The sequence below is a fragment of the Euprymna scolopes genome, chromosome 37 (genome assembly GCF_053919585.1).
Source record: "Euprymna scolopes isolate OS-2025 chromosome 37, ASM5391958v1, whole genome shotgun sequence".
Taxonomy (NCBI): domain Eukaryota; kingdom Metazoa; phylum Mollusca; class Cephalopoda; order Sepiida; family Sepiolidae; genus Euprymna; species Euprymna scolopes.
In genome coordinates, this window is record NC_136518.1 from 13,854,355 (window position 1) to 13,877,353 (window position 22,999).

The 22,999-nt window shown below is 33.6% G+C and overlaps 1 protein-coding gene across 1 annotated transcript in view; it reads left to right on the forward strand.

Annotated features, from left to right (window-relative positions):
• The window catches only part of LOC145261003 (WD repeat-containing protein 75-like), a gene marked incomplete in the record, with an annotated part of 75,034 nt that overhangs the window by 42,893 nt on the left and 9,142 nt on the right, over window positions 1–22,999 (forward strand). The window contains 7 exon segments of the mRNA XM_080119131.1: window positions 725–813; window positions 4,681–4,836; window positions 7,795–7,994; window positions 9,493–9,680; window positions 15,768–15,928; window positions 19,132–19,318; window positions 21,985–22,076. Coding sequence (XP_079975257.1) covers window positions 725–813; window positions 4,681–4,836; window positions 7,795–7,994; window positions 9,493–9,680; window positions 15,768–15,928; window positions 19,132–19,318; window positions 21,985–22,076 — 1,073 coding nt within the window.

Sequence of the window (22,999 nt, forward strand, 5' to 3'; positions counted from 1 at the left end):
TATCAGACTGCCAGTAGCGAAATGAAAGCATTTAGCACTCCAGTCACATTCCCTACCGTTTAAGCTATCAGCAGATAGATAAAGATTTCAAATGAAATCACTTCTGGTTATGAATGAATTTGCGCATGTGTAAAAGTAATAGAAATGTGTTGGGAAAGTTGAAACGAACATTTTGCATTTCAATTTGCTGACATATTTCTGTGCGCATTATTCATTCATCCAAACAAAGATTTTACTCGTTAGAAACCATCCTTGGTGTATGATTACTATTTCCTGTTAATTTCAGTGTTGTGTGACCAGTAGTTCAAGAGTTTATCGGTTAAATATTTTCACATGGATGCACACACACACGCATACATCTACTGTTTTATTTATATAGAGTAGCGGGACCTTTGGAAATTCCACAGTGAACTATTTCATATGTAATACATTGATGTTGGCATTCTGTGGATGTTCAGCGTAAATGGAAACGCCCTGATATTATTGTAGCTCTTTTGTTAAAACTGCAAAAGTATTTATCTAAGCTAGCAGGGATGCCTGGCATAGCCAGTTGTATAATATGCTTAAATATCATATTTTAATTTATGCAGATTTCGTATATATTATTACAGTCAATTTTCTAAAAAAAACATTGAGAGATAACGCAACAATAATTCATACTTGCTAGATTTATGATTTTGCATGCATGACAGTTATTAATAAGCATTTTTTTTTTTTTTTTTAGGAAACAATTTTTAAACAAATCAGCAGTTGTAAAAGCTATCAATCATTGGCATTCCTTGGCAGTTATGGATCTTAGTTTCTCTGTTGAAGGTGAGACCCTTTTTGTTTTTTGGTTTTTTTTCAAAAGTTCTGCACCAAAAGTGAATTGTCTTTCTTCATTGCATGAACAGTTTTTGTTTATTATGTTTGACATTTTTTTTCAGATGAGGAATTTGGTAATTTGGATTATTCAGATTTTTTTTTTTTTTTTAAAGGAGTCACCACTTATCAAGGCCTGGAGGTCACTTGAGGATAAGGGTTAATGAGTGTACAGTAGTCAATGGGATAATATCGTAGTAATCATTAGTAGTGGAAATTTAGTAAATTGGATTACTTAAGGGGACGGTTCAACAAGAATTTGTTCACGTTGGACTTGAAGACGATCATATTGTAGTTCACTGGAAAGCAGAGAAACGGAAAGAGTTCCACAGGCATGCAGTTCTAAGAAAGAAACTTTGTTCATGGAATCTATGTTTAGGTTTAGGCACAGATAAAGAGCAGGGGAAATTATTGATAATTGTGATAATATGACCACTCATCCCCTTTAAAAGCCAGGACCCCAAAGAGCATTTGGAAATGATTTATAAAAAATTAGAAAATGTTGGAAGTAAAAAAAAAAATAAATAAATAAAATCCATGACTCAGGACAATAGATAAGAAATGATTCACCAAGATGTACAAAGGCAGTAAGACGGGTAGTCGACTGTGAGCATCCAAGAAGAAAAGTCATTTTCTGCTTAGAAAAAAAAATGTGAGTCGTTCTGCACAAGCCTTTTAAACAATTCATTTGTGTGAATTTTGAATGACTTAATTGTTGTGTGAACCTCATACAATGAAATCAATCGTAACCTTCGGTGTGTGTGTGTGTTTTCAAACTGTAGGAACTTGTACAGAATTTCCAATTAATTGAAATAAGTTATAGTAAATTTATAGAGTTTAATCCTCATCTAGACAAATTGGCTGACGAAACGAGCACGCTACCCCCATGAAGTAAATAAACGGTTCCGTTCGAAATTCCATCCAAATTCCCAAGTTCAGCAGAAACATTCCCAAGTTTGACAAGATACACCTAAAGAAGGTTGGAGGTTACATCAACCGAAACATTGTGAAAATCGCACTCAAGATGAGAACAGTAGTTCGATGAATCCAAATAATACGAATAATCAATCCTCATTTAAAAAATTCAGAAACGTCAGTAAATTTATAGCGTAGGAAATCTTTGAATTTCCAAGATTTCATGACTACTTATGTGAACTTCTTCTCAAAGTTCGAAACCCCTTGAAAATTTCTATTTTTCTACAATAATTTTCCTTAGTAAAGTATATTTTATTCTTATGGAATGTTTAGCATAAACCCAGACCCCACAATAATCTTGTATACTTTTCATCAAAATGAAATATATTTCCAGGTATCCTCAATAGTGTTTACTTACCTCCTCTGCACAGGGAGTTTTGAAGAGCTACTGAACTACATAAATGCCTGAGCAGCCTTGTTATACTGTACTGAAGCAGCTCTCACCCTATGCGGGTTGAACCGGCTTCCTCCGAAGAAGGAAGAAGAAAGTTTTATGGGAGTATTAAATTCACAAACGGCCTCCAATCGCATTTCTCTATCCTGGTTAACATATCCAGGTATGGCCCTTCAAAATGATTAGCAATAATTCTCAGAAAGCAAAGGTTGGGAGGAAGGACTTAGTAGTACTGAACAGAGCCATACTTTAGCAACAAAGCCACTATCGGAGCTAAGTAGTTTCAGAATATACATGCTTAATAATAATGGCACAGCAAACATCCTATGGCAGGTGCTTTCCATCTGATTGACTCTTTGACTATGCTCACTAGTTTTTGTATAAAAGCCCACTCTTGAGTGAAAAAAAAAAAAAAAATGGTGTAAAACATCAGAACAATGAAGTTTAAAAAAAACATATATATATATATATATATATATATACTAGCAGGCTGCCCGATCATAAGATATGCTTAAATATGATAGTTTAATTCATGCAGATTACGTATTTGTTATTATAGAGACAAGGTCTCTATCGATTATTATATTGAACCTAATATATGAAAGTGAAAACAAGACTAAAAGATATTTATGACTTGGGTGCCATCAGCTAGAATCAAAACTAAGACATACAACTCTCCACTCTAATTCTTAGCCATGCTCATATATATATATAAGTAAAAGATGATCAGACACTTTTAGAAGACACTTATTTTGAATAAAATTTAAATGAGAAATTTGAAAGTTAAAAGTGTTGGAAATAATGATAAAATCATTTTTATTTACTTTTTTATTTTATTTTTTTTTTAAAGAGCTAAAAATAGCTCCATTAGGGTAGGAAGTCCGGTCTGTGATTTTTTTTCATTTTGTGTGTTAAGAGAAATATACGTGTTATTCCGGTGGTTTCACGTGCCATCCCTTTTTTAAAAGACAAGATACAAACCAGCAAGGTCCACAGAGTTTTATAATCATATGATGAGAATAATGAAAATAGTTTTCTGACGAGAGATACAAAAAAAAATGAACAAACCAAGTTATGTGTTCATCAACGTTTCGTCTTTATTGCAAGACTTCCTGTAGATGAACATATATTTATTTCCCTAAATGATCTGGAATAACAGCAAGGAGAAACGTGATTCCAAATATTTCTCATTTCCCCTCTTTGGTTTTCATACATAAAATAAATTTCAGTGTATAAGGATTATTTGATACTAGAGATTTTCATAATCGTACCCTATTTCCAAAAGAGGGGAGATATAACATATGAGAAATATTTGGAATCAAGTCTCCTCTTGCTGCTATTTCAGATCATTTGAAACCATAGCAGCAAATTTTAGTCTCTCCTCCATCAAGGCCAGAGGTTTTAGGGAAATATATATATGTATATGGATATATCTCTACTGGTAGCCAAATTGAATATCTTATGGACCAATATCTTTTGTTCTATGGAACAAAACTACATGGAAATTTGCAGGTCTTTTGAAGATTATAATACTATTCTATGGTTAAAATTTTATGATAATTGGTAAAAAAGAATCAATAAAATATGCCCAAATTTGCCTACATTTGTATATATATATATATAGTGTCCTGCAGGCCAGCTTTAGTTTTGCTGCCTTAGTTGTCTCCCCTGTGGCCTTGCCAGGCCACTAATATATATATATATAATTATTTTATTTATTTTTTTTTTTTCCAAATGCAAAATTGTCATCTATCTCCCAAACTTTTAGAGTTGTTAACAAACTTTACTAATGAAATCGTTGTGTATAGTCTTCAGAGGAACAGTGTGATTACAAAGAAGATTGTTACAATGGAGATCATATTAAATTCACAAAAAGATTATTAGATGCTTGTATAGTGATCTTTTAAACTAATGCATTTTAGGTGAAAACATTGTTACGTGCTTTGTGTCATGTCGAAATTAGTATAAAATCCAAAAATTATGAAAAATGATCCATAGATATATTTTTAACAAAAAAAGTCATCCACAACTATGTTATGAGATTTTGTGTGTGAAAAATCACAGAACCTTAGTTTAACTGAATGGAGATAAGTCCTACAGAATTGGTTGCACAACTCTTCCACATTAAAATATACGATAAAACTTGTTAATTCGACAAATTTTACTTTTACTTATAATTATTTTTCTACTGGATTTTTTTGTAAGTACATAATGTTTTCACCTGAAATGTGTTGCTTTAAAAGATAACCGATCTACACAAGCACCTATAATTACAATGGGGATAATTTTAAATAATGATCAAAATGCTCAATGAAATAAATTGGAGGGGGTTGGTTTTTATTGTATTTTTTTAAGGTTTTGTTTTGCTGTTCTTTGTTTGCTTTCATTTTGCTTTTATTGTGTCATTAAAATTCTTTTTATCTTAACACTTATTTTGTTTTTCCTCACAGGCACTCGTCTTTTTAGCGGCGGCCATGAATGTACTCTCGTTGTCTGGCAACTAACTCAACACACGCGGGACTTTCTGCCTCGAATTGGAGCTCCAATTAAATCACTTTCAGTCTCTCCAGACAACCAGTACATCATTGCCAGCCTTGCAGATAACGGTAAGTTTGGTCTGCCTGTCTTTGAACCAGTGTCCTGACAATTGAAAAATTTCCTAAACAAAGAACTTTTGAAGAATTTAATTTTCAAGGGTGATAATTTACATGAAAACTTCATACATTAGTAAAATGTCAAATGTTACTCTGATTGGGAGAACAGATACAACACTTTGAAATATTTATTTGCACAAAATATAAAAAATATTATATAATGAACAAATTAGACACAAGGCCAATCAAAATGTGGGGGTATTGGGTGTCTTTGGTCATCCTTGGTCTCAAATACTTAAAATTGTATATTTTACCCTTAACTAGAATCATCTCGGTCACCACATTACCACATTCACTCCAAGAACTAGCCTACTTAAGATAAACACACTTTGATCTAAGCTAAAAGACCATCCTCTCAAACTTAATTTTAGTGTAACAGGAATCCTCCCAGGTATTACATCCTCCTTTATTGTATTATCTGTTATTGCTGACTACTAGGGCTACCCATCATTGATCATGGCAAAAGTGTAACATATTTTCTATCTCTTTCTTTCTTCCTCCCCGGCTTCCTACTCCTCACACTTTTTCTTCTCTGCCCAGCCCACTCCTCTCTTTGGACATAAACACATATACAGAAAACTTGTTTTTATAGATTCCTTGCAGAATAAGTCATTATAAGGGAATTAGCTTCTTGGTAAAAAAAAATCAGAACTACTTTAGTTAGTACATAATCTGGATAGGAACGGAACACTGCACACATGCAGACACATACGCAGACAAAATTTAAATGTTAGTTTATGGTCAAATAATAAAAAAAAAAAAAAATTTCCAAATTTTAGATATTATTCATCTGGAGCAATGGCGATATATATTAAAAAAAATATATAAAAACTTTATAGGTATTGTTTTTTATATATATATATATATATATATATATATATAGCTGGACATACATACACAACACAGACAACTGCCTTTCATATTATAGATGAGTAGTGAAATATCAATTCTGTTGTCATAAGATTGTCCTCCCAGGAATTACCTCCTTTTTAAGGGAAGAGAAGATAATATTCATTTGTCATGATACCATCCTCTAAATATCTGGGGGGAGGGGGGGCAGTATAGTATATGTTTGTTTACCATAATGCCATCCTCTCAGGAAATTAGGCATCAAAATGATCATATCTGTTTCTGAATCTCCTTCCATCATACTGAGGTTGGAAGGGGAAGATGTTCATCTCGCTGGACTTTAGACTTTGGTCCAGACTTGAAATCAAACTTGGTACTAAAATTTGCATATATCAAGCTCTCATGCACACCATTCTATTATATCCTAACATTATTTAATTGTATGATGCAAGATTATCTGTAAGACTTGCTATCGTGAAGAGCTTGTTTCAAAAGGTTCCAAAGGAAAGATTTTAGCAGCTTATAACTAGCTTTGTGGCGCTAAAATCTATATATAACACGCTCTCATCTGTATGATTCTATTGTACGACTGTGAAACCTGGCCAATGAAAGCAAGCAATCTACAAAAGTTTGAGGTGTTCGATCATCACTGTTTGCATTGTATTTCGTTTGTTCATCTCAAATGCCGTTGTTCGTTCTCGCTGCAACATATCCTCTCTGCAGCAAGCTCTCCTCTCAAGACATCTTCACTGGTTTGGCCACATTCTTTCTCTTTATCAAGATAATTTCATCCACAAAATCATTGAACTAGCCTCTCCACAGGGTTGGATAAAAACAATGTCAGCTGAAAACCTGGCCTGATTCAATGAATCATGATACTGAGCTGATCCTATGCCCTCACGTTTGTCACTGGAACCATGATTGCCTAACACTTGCATTTGCTACGTTGGTGGACTATCACACCTGGTCATCGTTTGTTCTGGACACAACAAATGCTCTGGATGGAATTGGCCCAACTGCTCCAGGGTGAATGCTCCCATAAAGTCCCACTGAGATCACCTTTGTGAGGAAAAACAATATCCAGAGTTATTTGCAGGTAAGATCCCCCCACTCCACCTACTCCTCCTCATACTCCTCCCCCCCCCCTCCAGGAATGAAGGCAGTATCTTCAGTAGATGTTTGGGGCAAACAAACAGTGATCACTAACAAAGGGGCAGAGATCCTAAGAGAATAGAAAGAGAGGCTGTTATAGTCAGTCCCCCTGGAAAATAAGGAGAAAGAGTGTGAGTTGATCATTGGCGAACAATCAGTTGGGTCAGGTGAAACCTACTGAGGCAATTTGGTTGTTACGCTTCTCCAATCAGGTTAGGTGTCTTGGGGGCTTTCTGCCAAGAGACTTTTTTGATGGGACTTGTGTCTCGATTTGGTCAAGCAAAGATTCAATGCTGCAAGTTTGTCATTTACCTAAGTTGACGGGTTCCATTTGTAGATTAAAAATATAACAAATAGTTATTTGTTTATAAACTGGACTTCTTGTTTTGCTTGGTGCAAAGACTTTTCATTGCACATGGACTGGATCAACGACAGCTTTAGTCTGCAACAAGATGTAAGACTATCATGACAGGTGAGTATGCACGTGCATCTTCACGTTATGTTTGCAAGGTTCCAAGGACCCATGACATAACAGATAAAGTACTAAGTAAAATTCAGTTCTAAGCAAAACTCTTCTAGAGGTTTACGGTTCAAACCTCAGTGCAGGAGATATTAGGAACACAATTGCAAATTATTTAAAACTTCTACCAGTCATGGCTGATGGAGCAAGAACATACTACCCCTGTGGATTAGATAAAAGGTTCAATTTGAAATTCCATGCAGATTCCAGAATTCGACCAAGATACACCTTAAGGTCAGAGGTTATAGGTACATCTGCCAAAGCATTAAGAATAACACTCAAAATAAGAACGGTTGTATAAATATTACCTATATTGACTTTAGTCAATTCTTTTAGTTCTTTCTTTGCTAGCTAATAATAATTCCTCTTTTATTTTTATTATTTTTCAGAAATTTTAGTCATTGAAGGAAGTAGTCGGAAAATTGTGCAGGCAATTGTTGGAATCACTGTTCGACAACTTGGTTATCAGAAGACAAATCCTTTCATAATGGGTCTCTGTTATGATCCGAATAATCAAGCACTCGTCACGAATGGGAAACCGGGTCATTTACAGTTTTATTGTCTGCAGACGAATAAGCCACTTTTTAATGTAAGTAACCACATCTATTTTGATTTTTGTTTTTTTACATCATCGCCTTGTTTTGGTCAGATGGATGGAAATACACAAAGAGAGAAAGAGAGAGACAGATGAACAGAAAAGCAAAGAGTAAGAAAGACAGAGTGGAGCAGACAGAAGGAAAGAGAGAGAGAGTGAGAGAGTGGGGCAGATGGAAGAGCAGTCAGACTGTGAGAGAGAAAGTGTGGAACTGGTAGAGAGAAAGAGAGGAATAGTAGGAGAGAAGAGTCAAAAGACAAAATCCGATACTTATTTCAAATGATTGATTTGTTTGGTCCACCTATTTTCTTGCATATCAATCCTTTTTGGTTATTTAGCTTCAAAACAATATCTATAGTGCATAATAATGTGTATACAATCACTTGGACACAAGTTGTTATTGTAACTGTAACTTGCAGAAATTTGGGAATTATAACTTTCTAAATGTTATTGCTACATTATTGAACATATGCTATCATGCATTGAATAAATAAATTCAACTTGTAGCTCTACACTGAATATTGTCACCATGATCATAATATTTAAAGGAAGATAATTCTTTTATTTATCTTTTGGTCCCCCGATTTCTTGGGGGACCAAAATGTTTTCAGTGGCGTCCGTTAGTCCGGATGATTGCCAGATAACCACCCATTTGTTTTTCCTGAAATTTTGCCGCAAATTGTATTTCATTAAATAGATGTGCACAGTAACAAAAAACTTTTTTGCAAAAATTCCCGTTGCGCCTCCAGGTTAAAAAATGAGCCAAGAGGTTAAAAAATGCCCAAAAATGACACATTTTGCCCCATAACTCTTTACCCATCCATTAGATTTTTTTGAAACTTGGCCAAAATGTGGAGCCCATTGTTCTTAATATAAATCCAGTATGGGTGACCCTGGCAAAATTCTGGTTCACCTCCCTGGGGACTTTTAGTGCTAAAACGCCCCTTTTTGTGGCTTTTTTTTTTTTTTTTCATATTTCTCAACAAAAACTTGATATGTCTGACTATATAGTGTTTTTTTTCATGGTGGTCAACTCAAATATACATGTGTTAAGGCCTGAAATTGCACTGTTATCCATTTACACTGGGATTCAGTGTCCCCAGGGGCTCAAAAGAGGCCAAAAATGACACAATCTTGCCCCATAGCGTTTGATCCATCCATTAGATTTTCCTGAAACTTGGCCAAAATGTGGAGGCCATTGTTCTTAATATAAATTCAGAATGGGTGACCCTGGCAAAATTCTGGTTTGCATCCCTTTGGGACTTTTAGGGCTAAAAAAACATGCCTTTTTGGAGTTCTTTTTGAACATATAAAGAACTTGAAACGCAAAATCTTTCACCAAAATAACTAGATTCAGCATTACATGACCCAACAAGAATTGATATACCATAAAACAAAATAACCAAACAACCAAATAATTAAGCTTGACTAAAAATTTTAATTAAAAAAAAAAATTTCTTTTTTTTTTTTTTTTTTTTCTTGGTTTTTCTAGCTGGATGTTGTTGGGTTGAACTATATTTCTCCTGAAAGTCTTGATAAGCAGTGTGGTGTTTTAGAAGTGACAAAAGCCAGTTTCAATGACGATGGCACCTGGTTAGCTACAGTCCAAGTGTGGGAAATGGATGGATATGATCCGGAATTGAAGCTGAAATTTTGGTTTTATGATTCCAAAGAAAAAAAGTAAGACTTTTTTTTTGTTTTTTTTTTTGTTTGTTTTTTTGTTTTTTGCAGCAATTGTTTTATTTTTTTATTTAAGCAATCATCATCACATTTCAACTTTAAATTAACAAAAAATGAGTTCAAGTCCGTAACTCCCCTTCACAAGATAAAACAAGAATAAAGAAAAATTAGCACTCGTGCACTTTCGCTAACTGGAAGTATTTCTTTTTTTTTCATTTTCAGAAAAGTATGGAAAAGGCGGGTAAAAGTCCATAAATCCCCTTTCACAAGAAAAAAAAAAAGAATAAAAAAAAAATTAACACTCGTGCATTTAGCTAACTGGAAGTACTTTTTTTATTGAAAAACTTATAATAGGGAAAAAAGGAGACATGTTTTGCTATAGACAACAATCCCAAAAAGTTGTCAAGGAACAAATATATAACAAAGAAATGTTACCAAAGGCAAGATAAGTTATTCTTATAACTCTATAACTTATTCTTGGTTAAGATTTTTGCGTTTAAAGCGTTTTGGTTTGAAACGTAAGTAGTATCAAGCACTTAAGTTAAAATGACAACAAAATGGTCGGCATGAGGCTATCAGTTTTGGAGCCTTGAAAATCACGACTGAAAGATATAGTAAAATACTGATAGAATTCGTGCATATAAAAATATTCTAAAATTATTTACAATTCTGAACACTTATTTTATTAAAGAAATTTATCTTTTTCAAAAAAGTATTCATAATTTAACTAGCAGGACCTGTGGAAATTCCACAGCAGACTCTTTCATATGTAATATATTGATGTTGGCATTCTGTGGATGTTCAGCGTAAATGGAGACACTCTGATATTATTGTAGCCCTTTTGTTAAAACTGCAAAAGTGTTTAAGCTGGACGGGAAAATACACTTAAATATGATATTTTAATTCATGCAGATTTCGTATATATTATTATGGTCAATTTTTTTTTTTATTCTTATCTATATAAATCTCACCTGTCTGTTAGTGTGTGTGTAATCATATGTATGTTTGTATGTCTTGCTAAAACTTTTGTCAGCTACATCGGACTGGGTTGAAACTGGTATCATCTGAAATAGCGATCCCTCTGACGTATATGTAGTATCTGAACATTAGTAAAAAAAGATTAATTCTGTGGTGATCAACTGGATCATTTCTTGCAAGGACTTTTGCATCAAGATTTTTGCAAACCATGAATGTATATTTAAAATATTAAATCTTTAATTTAAAAAAAATGTTATTTTGAAAGGTCATGACGTCATAAGTTGTCGTGGTCGTGGCACGTTAGGTTTTTTCCCTCTTCCTTTTTTGCGTTTCAGGTTAAAGCCTGCCTACTGGGGCTATATATATATATTTTTTTTTTTTTTTTTTTTTTTTTTGCGGTCACATGGGCACTCACTGCTATTTTGATTAAAATAAAAATTGTTTTGATTCATTTATTTTTTTTAAAGATTGGAGGAGGTCCAGCACACAAGCTGCTGAAACTTCTTCCATTCTTTTCTGGGGATTGCTCAATATCCTTAGTATAGCAGCTCTGTCCAAACCGAATTTCATGTCCACCCGGGCAATGCCAGGTATCCATGCTAGTATATTTATAAAGTTATGATTTCAAAAATAAAAAAATATATATCTATAGGAATCGGGTGCATCAGCTTGAATGGAAACCGAAACCAAAACTTATGAAGAAAAAAAATATTTATGTATATGTAACTTCAATTCCTTTAGCTATAATCGAAACCAAAACTTATGAATCTCTATAAGGCCACCATTCGCCCATGTATGGAGTATTGTTGTCACATCTGGGCTGGTGCGTCTACTACTAGTCTCTCGCTCCTAGACAAGGTTAAAAAAAGAGTCGCCAACCTGATAGGCCCTGAACTGGCATCTAAGCTTCAGCCCGTCCCATCGACGAAACGTTGCATCCCTCTGCTTGTTCTACAAGTATTTTAATGGTGAATGCTCTGATGAACTGCAGACACTTGTGCCCCCATGATGCAGACACCCTCGACAAACCCGAAAGGCAGCTAAATCGCACCCCCACGCAGTAGAGATCCCTAGATGTAAAAGATCTTTCTACTCCAGTAGTTTCTTCCCCAGAACCGCTAGACTCTGGAATTCCATTCCAGGATCCTGCTTCCCTAACTGTACTGACATGCAGAAGTTCAAGTGCAACGTGAACCAACATCTTGCTGCCCAAATCCCTACATAGTGCCCCAGTAGTTGCTGACCCTGATAGTAGCCCCCTACATCTGAGTGGCAATGTGCCTTGTTTGGGGTGAAAATGTAAAAAAATAAAAAATAAAAAAATTCATGGTAAAATTATTTATTGCAAAAAATGGAAGGTCATAAAATATAAATGACATTCACTCGGAAGAAAAAAGATGTAAGCATTACACACAAAATAACACGCTATCATATTAAGATATAGCAGTTTCACAAATAAATTTATCAAAAAAAAAAAAACCCTACAAACATTTAAAAATATTTACATCGAAAAAAAAAAAAATATTTTCTTTAAGTTATATAAAAATACATTGCATTCATTTCATAATATTCTAAATTGAATGTTATATTTTATGTGTGTATTTTTACAAGAATATTTTTAAAATAGTTATTTTGAAATATAGAATGTTACATTTTTATTGTATTCGATTTTTTTAAATATACTAGCATTTCAGCCTGGCGTTGCCCGAGTGTTTGGAGGTGTATGTTGAGCATAAAAAAAAAGCAATCATTTTTTTTTTAACTTTGACCCCTATTATGACCCCTTAACATTTATTGTTTTGGTCTAAAAATCCGAATAAAGTTTGAGCCATGTTCAAGGAACCTATATCTAAAATTTCAAGTGTTTAGACCTAAAATTGGCGGAGGAGTTTGGTAGAGTTCTCAAAGGTCAAATCGTTTAACTTTGACCCCCTTAACAGCCAAATTTCTGGCCGAAAACTGATTACAAATATTTTCCCAAATCTCAGTACCCTGTATATCAAATTTCGAGTCTGTAGACTGAAAATTGACAGTTATTGCGTAGGAAAATGTATATACACACACACAAAACCAATATTACATACTTAGTAATATATTAAGAACAAGTTAATCAAAAATCTTAGTTTCGGAGTTATGTCCTCTGCATGTAGACTTTCTATTTCATAACATCTAAAAAAAAAAAATGTAATTTTACCTAATTTTCCGTAAAAAAATTACTTTTAACTATAAATAACTTTCTACTCAATGATTTTTCGTAATTTTTGGATATATTACTATTTTCGACATGACAATTAAGTAAATACTGTTTTTTGCTTAAAATGACAAATCTAAAAAAAAAAAATTCATCTGTTGACTGTATCAAGTACCAAATAGTTTACAATCGGCTTTCTGCATCATTGTAATGCCTATGAATTTCCATTAATCACTTAAAAATGATTTTCTTTATATAAATAAAACTATTAGATCAATTTATGTGATTTTTGGTGGATAATTTTTTTTTTTTTGGTCACAAGTATAAATGTAACATCGCAGAAACAAACAAAAATGAATAAAGCAAGAAAAGGAATAACCAGAATTATAATGAAATAAGGAAATGTTTATGGTCATCAAGAATACGATAAAGGCGCAACAGAACTTAGTGAGGAATTATTAAGTCCGAATCAATGCTCGGTGATGAATTGTCCAGAATTCACCCATATTAGAAAACAAAAGTAAATAAAGATCTGCATGATGAAAGCAAAAGCATCATATTCCAAAAATCAAGTGATAAATAAGAAAGTCATTTTTAAGCAGTTAATAGGAATTCATAAACATTACAACAAAAATCTTGCAAATTTTGAATTATTGTTGAGTTACCTCCCTTGCTTTTTGAGATTTTTTTAAACTTGGCATTTGGGACAAGATCAAAGTGTAGTATCTGTTCTTCAGATGCTGCACTCCCATTTCTTGTTCTCTCTGTCAGTGAAGGAGAAATCCTTCACGACTGAGACAATTTTTATTTTTGTTTCTTTTCTCCACGTTAAAAAACGACCCTGGTGTCTAACTCTGTCCCGTGGGGAGATATTGTAAAATAGGAACAAGATACATTTCTCAGATACTCCTAAAATTTGATTTTTCTTATTCAAAAATAAAACTGCTTAATTAATTTATGACTATTTGGAATACAATATTTTCGTTTCATCATGAGTACATGCATCATGTACGCTTTTTGTATTTTTATTTCTTTAATGTGGTAAGAATTCTAGACAACAAATTAAAAAAATTTCTAAAATCATATTTGATAATGTTGAATTTTTTGTAATATGATTACGTCATAAATTTTGTATTCTATCGAGTTATATTTTTTATATATATATATATATATATATATATATAGTCTTGGAAGTTTTTAACCTTTAAAACTATACAAAAAAATATTTTTTATCATTCGTTAGAAAACCATCTAGTCAGTAAGTCATTTAATCACCTGCAATCACTGCATCAACTCGCTCTCGAATTTACTATAATACCAATAATTTATTTTTCAAGGCATCACCAGTTGTTTACCATGAAACACTGTTTCAGGGATTTAAAAACAAAACAGTATATTACATCATGGCTCCCCAGCAGTGTTGATCAAACACCACCACCCTTAATCTTAGGAAGAAGACATGTTTCAAACATTTGATCCAATTTCCTATTCTTAATTGCAATTACTAACCGTTTCATACTATAAAAATGAATTTCTTACCTGTGCGATTCATCAATTTCCACATTTAAAATGGATACATTTTTTAATTTTTTAAATATATATATATATATATATATAGGTGCTTCTATATTACACAAATAAAACAATATTGAGTTTCAAGTAAAACAAATGGTACCTACGTAATTGTCATGTTGCAAATAGTAACATATCCAAAAATTATGAAAAATAAGGCAGAAAAATAATTAAAATAATGAAAAACAGTTTCGATAAAGTTTAGATGAGAAATAAAATTTGTCCGACATTTTGAATTACGTTGATTATGTGACGTAAGCAACAGAACTTAATTATCTCCCTTGTCATTTTTTTTTTTTTTTTTTAGTAGTGATTTCGCTTCCTTTCACAAATTTCTTTTATTATTATTTTTCTGTCTCAGTTTTCGTAATTTTTGGATATGTTACTACTTGGGGCGTGACAATTACATAGGTACCATCTGTGTTACTTGAAATTCAATATTTTTTCATTTCTATAATATAGAAGCATATATATATATATATATATATATAACCACTGACTATCAACATAATGGTTGTAGGTTTAATCTCTGGCTAGGGAAAGGTGTGTATCTAGCCACACTGATGAGCTGTGATACAGCAAAACAGTACTGTATGTGGATGACTATATATATATAGCAATTAAGCTACACAGAATATTCTGCATTTCATTCTCATGAGAATTCATCAGGCTTTGACAAATTCTCACGAGAATGAAACGCAGAATATTCGGTGTAGCATAATTGCCATATATATTTTATAACTTACTACCTAGCTCTACATATGTATGGAGCACTTTTGAAGTAAATACTAAAAATTTACACATAAAATTATATCTTTGTATATCCATGTGATTAAATGAAGTAGTCATATAAGAGAGAGAGAGTGAGAGTAGTCATATATATATAGAGAGAGAGAGAGTAGTCATATATATATATAGAGAGAGAGAGTAGTCATATATATAGAGAGAGAGAGAGTAGTCATATATATATAGAGAGAGAGAGTAGTCATATATATATATATATAGAGAGAGAGTAGTCATATATATATATATATAGAGAGAGAGTAGTCATATATATATATAGAGAGAGAGAGAGTAGTCATATATATATATATATAGAGAGAGAGAGAGTAGTCATATATATATATATATAGAGAGAGAGAGAGTAGTCATATATATATATATAGAGAGAGAGAGTAGTCATATATATATATATAGAGAGAGAGAGAGTAGTCATATATATATATATAGAGAGAGAGTAGTCATATATATATAGAGAGAGTGAGAGAGTAGTCATATATATATAGAGAGAGTGGGTGAATATATGTATTATGATTGATAATTTCTTATTTATTCTATTCTCACAGATATGTACTGAACACATTGATTGAAATGCCTCATATGCAACAGGTGAATAGTCTGTGTTTCTGTCCTGCGTCCCGAACTGATGGATCACAACAAGTTGTCACATCGAGTAATGACGGCAAATTCAAACTGTGGAAACTTCTAGATGACACAAATATTCACAGTAAGTTCACGTTTCTCATCGTTCTGGGCGTTTTTTTTTCTTTGTTTTTTTTTTTTTTTTTTTCCAAAATGGTCGGCAAAATAGAAAAGACAGGAAATCAAATTAAAACATTTAATCTGTGTGAAACTTCATATCTTAGAACAATAGCAGAATTCCCTAGTTAGAATGACTTGTATGATGAGCTGCAAGTTTTTGGAACGTGTACCAGAAAGAGCTGTTGTGAAGATGCACTATGTGGACTCACTTGGTCGTAATTGCAATGAAATGTCCTTATACCAAGAAAAACAAGAAGTCCAGTTCATAAACAAATAATAAATATTTATTTTAGTTTAAAAATGGTACCCATCTACTTTGGTGAATAACAGACTTGAATCTTTGGTGAATAACAGAATTGAATCTTTGCTTAACTAGATCGAGACACAAATTACATTAAAAAAAAGTCCCTTACTGAAAGTCTCTAGAGGCCCAACCAACCAGAGAGGCATACTCTCGCGAATTGCCTCTGTCACTCTCTGGAAAATCAACTCTCACTTTTGCTCTTCCTCCGGGATCTCGTTGTGTCTGCCTGACTCTGACCTTTTACTGTTGTTCATTGTTTAGCCATCCAGAGCAGACATTCATTGAGGATAACATCCAACTGGCCTCCTGGCATCATTTCTCTCGCAAAGCCGATCCCAGCACAATTCTTCCCTCAAATGAGTCACTTTTTTTTTTTTTAACAAAAGGAATATCTTTAGTAGTCTGACTGGCTAGAGATATTTTCAGCTTGCTCTAGCCAATCATCTATAACTGCAACATCTGCCACTCTATGCACTCGCGAACACATGTGCCGCGCATGGAAATGTCATACACCATCCTACAGCTACATACCTAAAAAAACAGAAACTTGACATAGTAATATGGAACAAGATAGAGAAAGTAGCAACCCTAGTCTAAGTCAATGTCCCTAATGATGCTGGTTTAAACAAAACTGAGAAGGTAACTAAATATGAATGTCTTATGTATGACATTGGGAGTTGATGGTGGCTAAATGGTTAATGATGTGGAGTGACAACTATATTATGCAATGTTTGAATCCTGTTCAATCTATTGAAACACTTTATTTTAGGATGCTGGCAACCTTCACATGGTCCGTCCTGTAAGTATTCAATGACTTTCCAGAAAGAATTCTGGTTTGGAAGACATCTGGGAAACCAATGCCAGCAATAGAACCATCTGATTTATATGAAATGAATGAAAAAAAAGATATAAAAAAAAAACTGGAATCTTGGAATCTTAGATCTCCATCATTCCAGTAATCTTTGAAGCGACTAGGTTCATGAAAAAGAATTTTAAAAAACTTGGTGAATATATTCGGTAAACCAAGTGCAAGAGAGATCCAAAGAATTGCACTTAAAGGGATGGTTGGAATCCTAAAAAGATCTCTCGGCTGAAGTTTCTGAAATAGCAGCAAAAATAAGAGGAGAACATTTCTGTTTAACTTTGCGTAACAGAGCATATGAGCGCATGTGAAAATAGCAGCAGCAGCCAAAGGATAGATTACTAACGGCAGCCGTTTGAGCATGTATGCAAATTAGCAAGTATGTAAGGGCTTGCATCACAAGAAAAAGAAAAAAAGAACACCACGTGGTCGTAAGAAGCAGAATGTATGCCGGGGAAGAAGGGTGTATAAAAGTCGAAAATAAATGGCTGGCGAGAAAAGCAAAATGTGCAGTGGGCGAGATGAATGTGTGGCCCTGTGGTGGTGGTGGTGAGACGTTTAAGCTTGTGTTAAGACGGCAAGGTTTTTTTTTTTTTTTTTACATGATCACCACTTATCAAGGTCCAGAAGCCACTCGGGGATAAGGGTTATTTTGTGTACAGTAGTCAATGGGATCGTGTTGCAATATTCATTAGTGTTGGAGAGTTGATAAAGTGTCATTACTTGGGGGGGGGGGGGTCATCAGGAATTTGTTTGTTGGACTTGAAGACATCCAAGTTGAAGTCAGGAGGGAAACAGACAAGCGGTACAGAGTTCCACAGGCGTGCAGTTCTAAGAAAGAAGCTTTGTTCATGGAATCTACGTTTTGATTTAGGTACAGATAAAGAGTGGGGAAAATTACTGACAGTGGTTTCAGCTAGACGGGTGTTTATCGTGAAAAATTGTCGAGTGGGGGACCAGAGATTGGAGCTCAGACGAGCACCTGCCATGGAAATAACGATAAAACAAAGGCTCGCAACGTCTCTTCTGTGGGAGAGAGGTTGCAGGGAAGAGAAAAGGGCATCTCCCACTAAGCCACGAAGTCTATTTTGTACTCTGTCAAGGCAGGATAGGCTGTTTTTAGCTTTTCTATAGATAGAGAATTTCATCAGAAGTGAGATATCTTCTGGAGCAGTAGAAGGATCCCACCATCTTTCCAGCAACCTTGGCAACAGACTTGATATACATGTTCCATTTTAGATCAGGAGTAAAGGTCAAGCCTAGAAGCTTGCCAAAACATGGGGCCTCCCCTAGCTGAGAGCCATCCATTTCAATTGATGCCAGATAGGGATCAGAGCGTTAATGATGTAAAGATAGGAGCTTGGTTTTAGATGCATTAAAGGTAACCAGCCACCTCTTACCCCACTGTACCACGCGCTCGAGATCAGAGGAGAGAGAATTAGAGAGAACTTTGTCATTTACAGCCTTTGATGTGTTGCCGTAGATGGTCGTGTCATCAGCATAGATGTCAACGAATGATTTAATGTGTTTTGGGAGATCATTGATGTAGATCAGAGAGTTGGACCCAGGATGGACCCCCGAGGGACTCCAGAATTAATACTGCGGGCCTCTGATTTTTGTCCATCATTAATTTCATGGCAGATGAAGTGAACAGTAAAAAGGAAGCGGGCATTTTTTTTTTTTGAAGTAACGGTAATAAATGTCTTTTGCTAAACAGAAAAAAAAAAATACATGGTCGGATTGATTTATTTATTTTTGTTTGTTCTTTTCTGATAGTACCAAACGGCGTGAGGGTCCAAGAGAGGTTTGAACTATAGTAAACACGGTTTGAGGATAACGACCATGTTGCATTTGGAGAAAAACTAATATCTGATGCTGCTCCTGGTATTTTGATGAATGGAAAAATAAAAAATCTCATGAATCCTCCTTGGTCACTCTTCTTTAAAAAAAAATGTCTAATTTTTTTTATGATTTTTAAAAAAAATTTTTAATTTATTTAAAGATAAAAATGTCCAATGGCATTGCGAATCTGAAGGTTATTATCGTGACTTCATCCCCCGACAAACATCTTTTGCTGAAGATGGATCTCTCCTTGGTGTGTCTTTCAACTATCTTATCACAATATGGGATCCAATGACGAATTCACTCAGGAAACTTCTAGAAAATCCACTAGATCATTCAACTTGCAAGTAAGTTACTTCAACCGACCAATTTTTCTTTGGTGCTTGTGCAGTATAATTCGATTTCAAATAAATGCATTTTAAATAAAAACAATGTATTTATAAAAATAGTAAAAATTACGAAAATGAAAGAATAGAAAAATTACAAATAAAAATACAATTCATCCAATTATACAGTTTTATCAGATTGATTAAAGTTGAAGAGTTCTTAAAATCTTGTCTGATTTTTACAAAATAATTATCTTCCTTGCTTTCAATTAAAATCTGCCAATTCATAATAGAAAATGGCAGTTGACTAATATCTATGTTAGCTTATTATTCGAAAAATTTTGGATGATATCATAATGGATGTATACCTTAAAAATATTTTTTTTACATAAACTCTGGAATATATATATATATATAAAGTGATGGGACGATTCCAATATTTTTCCCCGATTCTGATACAATTACCGATTATGTACTAAATTTCCGATTCTGATTATTTATAAATCTCTAAATATTTAACTATAGTTATTTTCCCTGATTTCTGTAAAAAAAAAACAAAAAAAAAATGTTAAATATGCAGATGTTTTCCTAAACGTAAAATTACACTTGTGGAGGATGATCTATAGATTTTAGCTTTACTGGTATTTTAAAGTCAATAAACATTTACTATTTTATCATTATTACCAGCAATGGAAGATTTTGGTTTAAACAAAATCAAATTAAAGGGACAAAAGAATTGTTTTGGCATCGAAAAATAGGCAACAATTTTTCTGATACCGATTTCAATACTCCCAAATTTGCCCAATTTTTTCCAATTCCCAATTAATCGTCCCAACATTAATGATAAAAAAAAAAAAATCCGAAAAAATGAATTTAAATTGAAAGAATGATTTGTCTGTTCAGTGGGTTTTATTCAAACAACGCTTTTCAAATGTGATTATTTTGTCACCTTATTGTAGTGGATCCATTTGTAAATTAGTTGTAGGCTATTTTTAATTGTGGCGTATTATACTTGTGATGTTAGGTTGTATAAGGTACAAACAAGCAGTGTTTCGCGGTGTGTGTGTTTTGGGAAGGGGGGGGATAGATCCAAACCCTATTAAACTTCTTTTAAAAAATTGGAAAAACAAAAAAAAATCAGCAAACATGATGTAAAAAGTAAAATAAAAAAAAAAAAACTTGTTTAAAAAAATCGGAAAAAAAATTTTTTTTTAAGTTTTGGTAGGTAGGTAGGTAGGATTGAACCCGGAACGTTGAGGTGAAAAACTTGATAACTTACCGCTCGCCAAGAAAGGAAAGTAACTAAAAACAATTTCATTTTAATGTTTATAAACGCACAAGTGGCAGGTGCGCAGCGAATTTAATTATTTCAAAGGAAATTCAATTCCGCACTTAATTTTAACTGCGGGATAGTTCTTTTAGGTTTTTTTTTTTATCCGACTTTGTCTGGTTTTGTTTCCCCAATGTGTTGGTAAAAACCAGCTCCCCCGTTTATTAGGGGAGTGTCCCAATGAAAGCACCGACATTGACCAAACATCCATTGCTTTCTGGATGCTCCCATCCCGTAGGCCAAGGATTGCTCCTTTGTTTCACATTAGTTTCGCTTTTATACGAAAAAGCCCAACCAACACATGAGAAGCCAAAATAGCAATGATTTTGTGAAAGTCGACGTAAATAAATCCAGCTGCGACACGCATTCGCAATTCGTACATATTATGATCTACACGATATATAAGAAATTCTAAGCGATAGTAACCCCCCCTCCCCCAAGAACCTCAGCAAAAAAAGCCTTTTTTGGACATATAAAAACTCGCGCGCCTATTTTGCCTTTTATATATATATATATATATATATAGATTAACTTTGGTTCCAATATCCCGTTCCTTTAATCAGACGTTTTTGATCATCGATTTTCGATACTTAGCGGAGACTTTCCAAAATAAAACCTAAGAACACTCCCAGGCACATAAAGTATATTTCTGTGAAATTTAAAAAAAAAAAATTGGCCCAGCTATTTTGGAGTCCATAGAAAACAAACTCACATACACACAAAATGCTATTTATATGTAAGTAAAGATTATATTTCTCTTAGTCTGTCTATCGGTCTGTTTCACTTTTTCTCAAAAACTATTGGGCTGATCGGGCTGAAATTTTGTATGAACCTTCGTAATGATAAGGTGCAGCAAACTAAGTATTATGGTATCCGTTTGATGCACAGTAGGGAATTAATATGGAAAAATGCAAAAAAAAGAAAAAAAAAAAAAGAGAGCATAAATTTAACCATATTCAACTATCAATTTGGCATAAAGCACTCCTCTTAAGTCAATGAGTTATAACTTTTTCTATATTGTAGTTATCTGTCTATTTTACTTCTTAGTCCATAATAAACAGGCTAAAAAGTCTAGTGTGTGTGTATGTATATGTGTGTGTGTGTGTTATTTGTGTGTTATCGTAGTCAGTTTTGCTATATCACATTTCTTCAGTATGGCTAGACAGCATTGTTCTAAATAGAGATTTTGTCAATTCAAGCTTTTATCCATTGCGTCATCATTGCAAGCCACGAGAGAACAATCTTTGTCTTGATATGACTAATATCATCCACCAAACAATGAATCTCAAACGTTGAATCATTTAAGCAAAAATGAATCTTTATTTTCTCATCATTTGTCACTTTTCATTTTCTTCAGACATTTATTATTTGGGAAAAAAAGTTGTGCTCACTTAATTGTCTCGGCCTCGGAATCGGCAATGACAGTCTGGAGTTTTATTACTTGTACCGGTAAGTTATCATTTGTTACTGTTGATCAAGATGAATGTTTTTTTGTTTTGTTTTTTCCAACTATATTACCATCAAAATCACTTACTGTTATTTAAATCAATTAAACAATATGGTCTTTTGAAATACTAATATATATATATGACATAATCACGTTGACATGCCGGTTCCTGTTAGATCACCAAAGTTAAGCAACGTTGAGCTTGGCCATTACTAAATGGGTGACCATTTGGGACTTCCAGGTGCTGTATGTGCTCTCCACTTATCTCGGCATTGTTTCCAGTCGTCTAGCACCTCGTTGCCACTGGACTCAAGCAATACCGATTCAGGAGAGATGTGGTTTCCCCAAAGGGGCTATTATAGGAGAAAATTGCCCCAAAATCGTTCATCTGTTCACACTTTTCTCAATAATCATGCTTTGGATTTTTTTTTTTTTTTTTTTTTTTTTTTAATTTTGCACAAATGTGAAAGTAAATTTTTCACTCATGGAGGGGGTCTTGCATGACGTTGTTTACTTGTTAATGTAATGTCATTTCTACAGGTCACAAATAGAAGTCAAGCAAAAAAGCATCAATATTTTCTTATTCAACAAAATATATCAAACAATTCTTGGGTAAAAAAAAACAAAAAAAACATGAGTGCCTAAATTTATATTGGTTTGCAAAGTTCTTGCAGTTTTTAACTTTTAAATTCAAATGAACATATCTCACCTCAAACAAAAAGAGCTTCATTAGCATCTAACCACTGAGCTGAGCGTCGCCAGTTGTTGTAAAGAACCCACTTTTCATCGCAAGTCACAACCCGGTTGAGAAACTGGTTCTTGTTGCATAAAAAAAAGGGATAATGACACTTCATAACAGGATTTCTTTTGGATGTCGGGTTATTTATGAAGCACCAATTTATTAAGTTTTTTTTTGTTTTTCCAA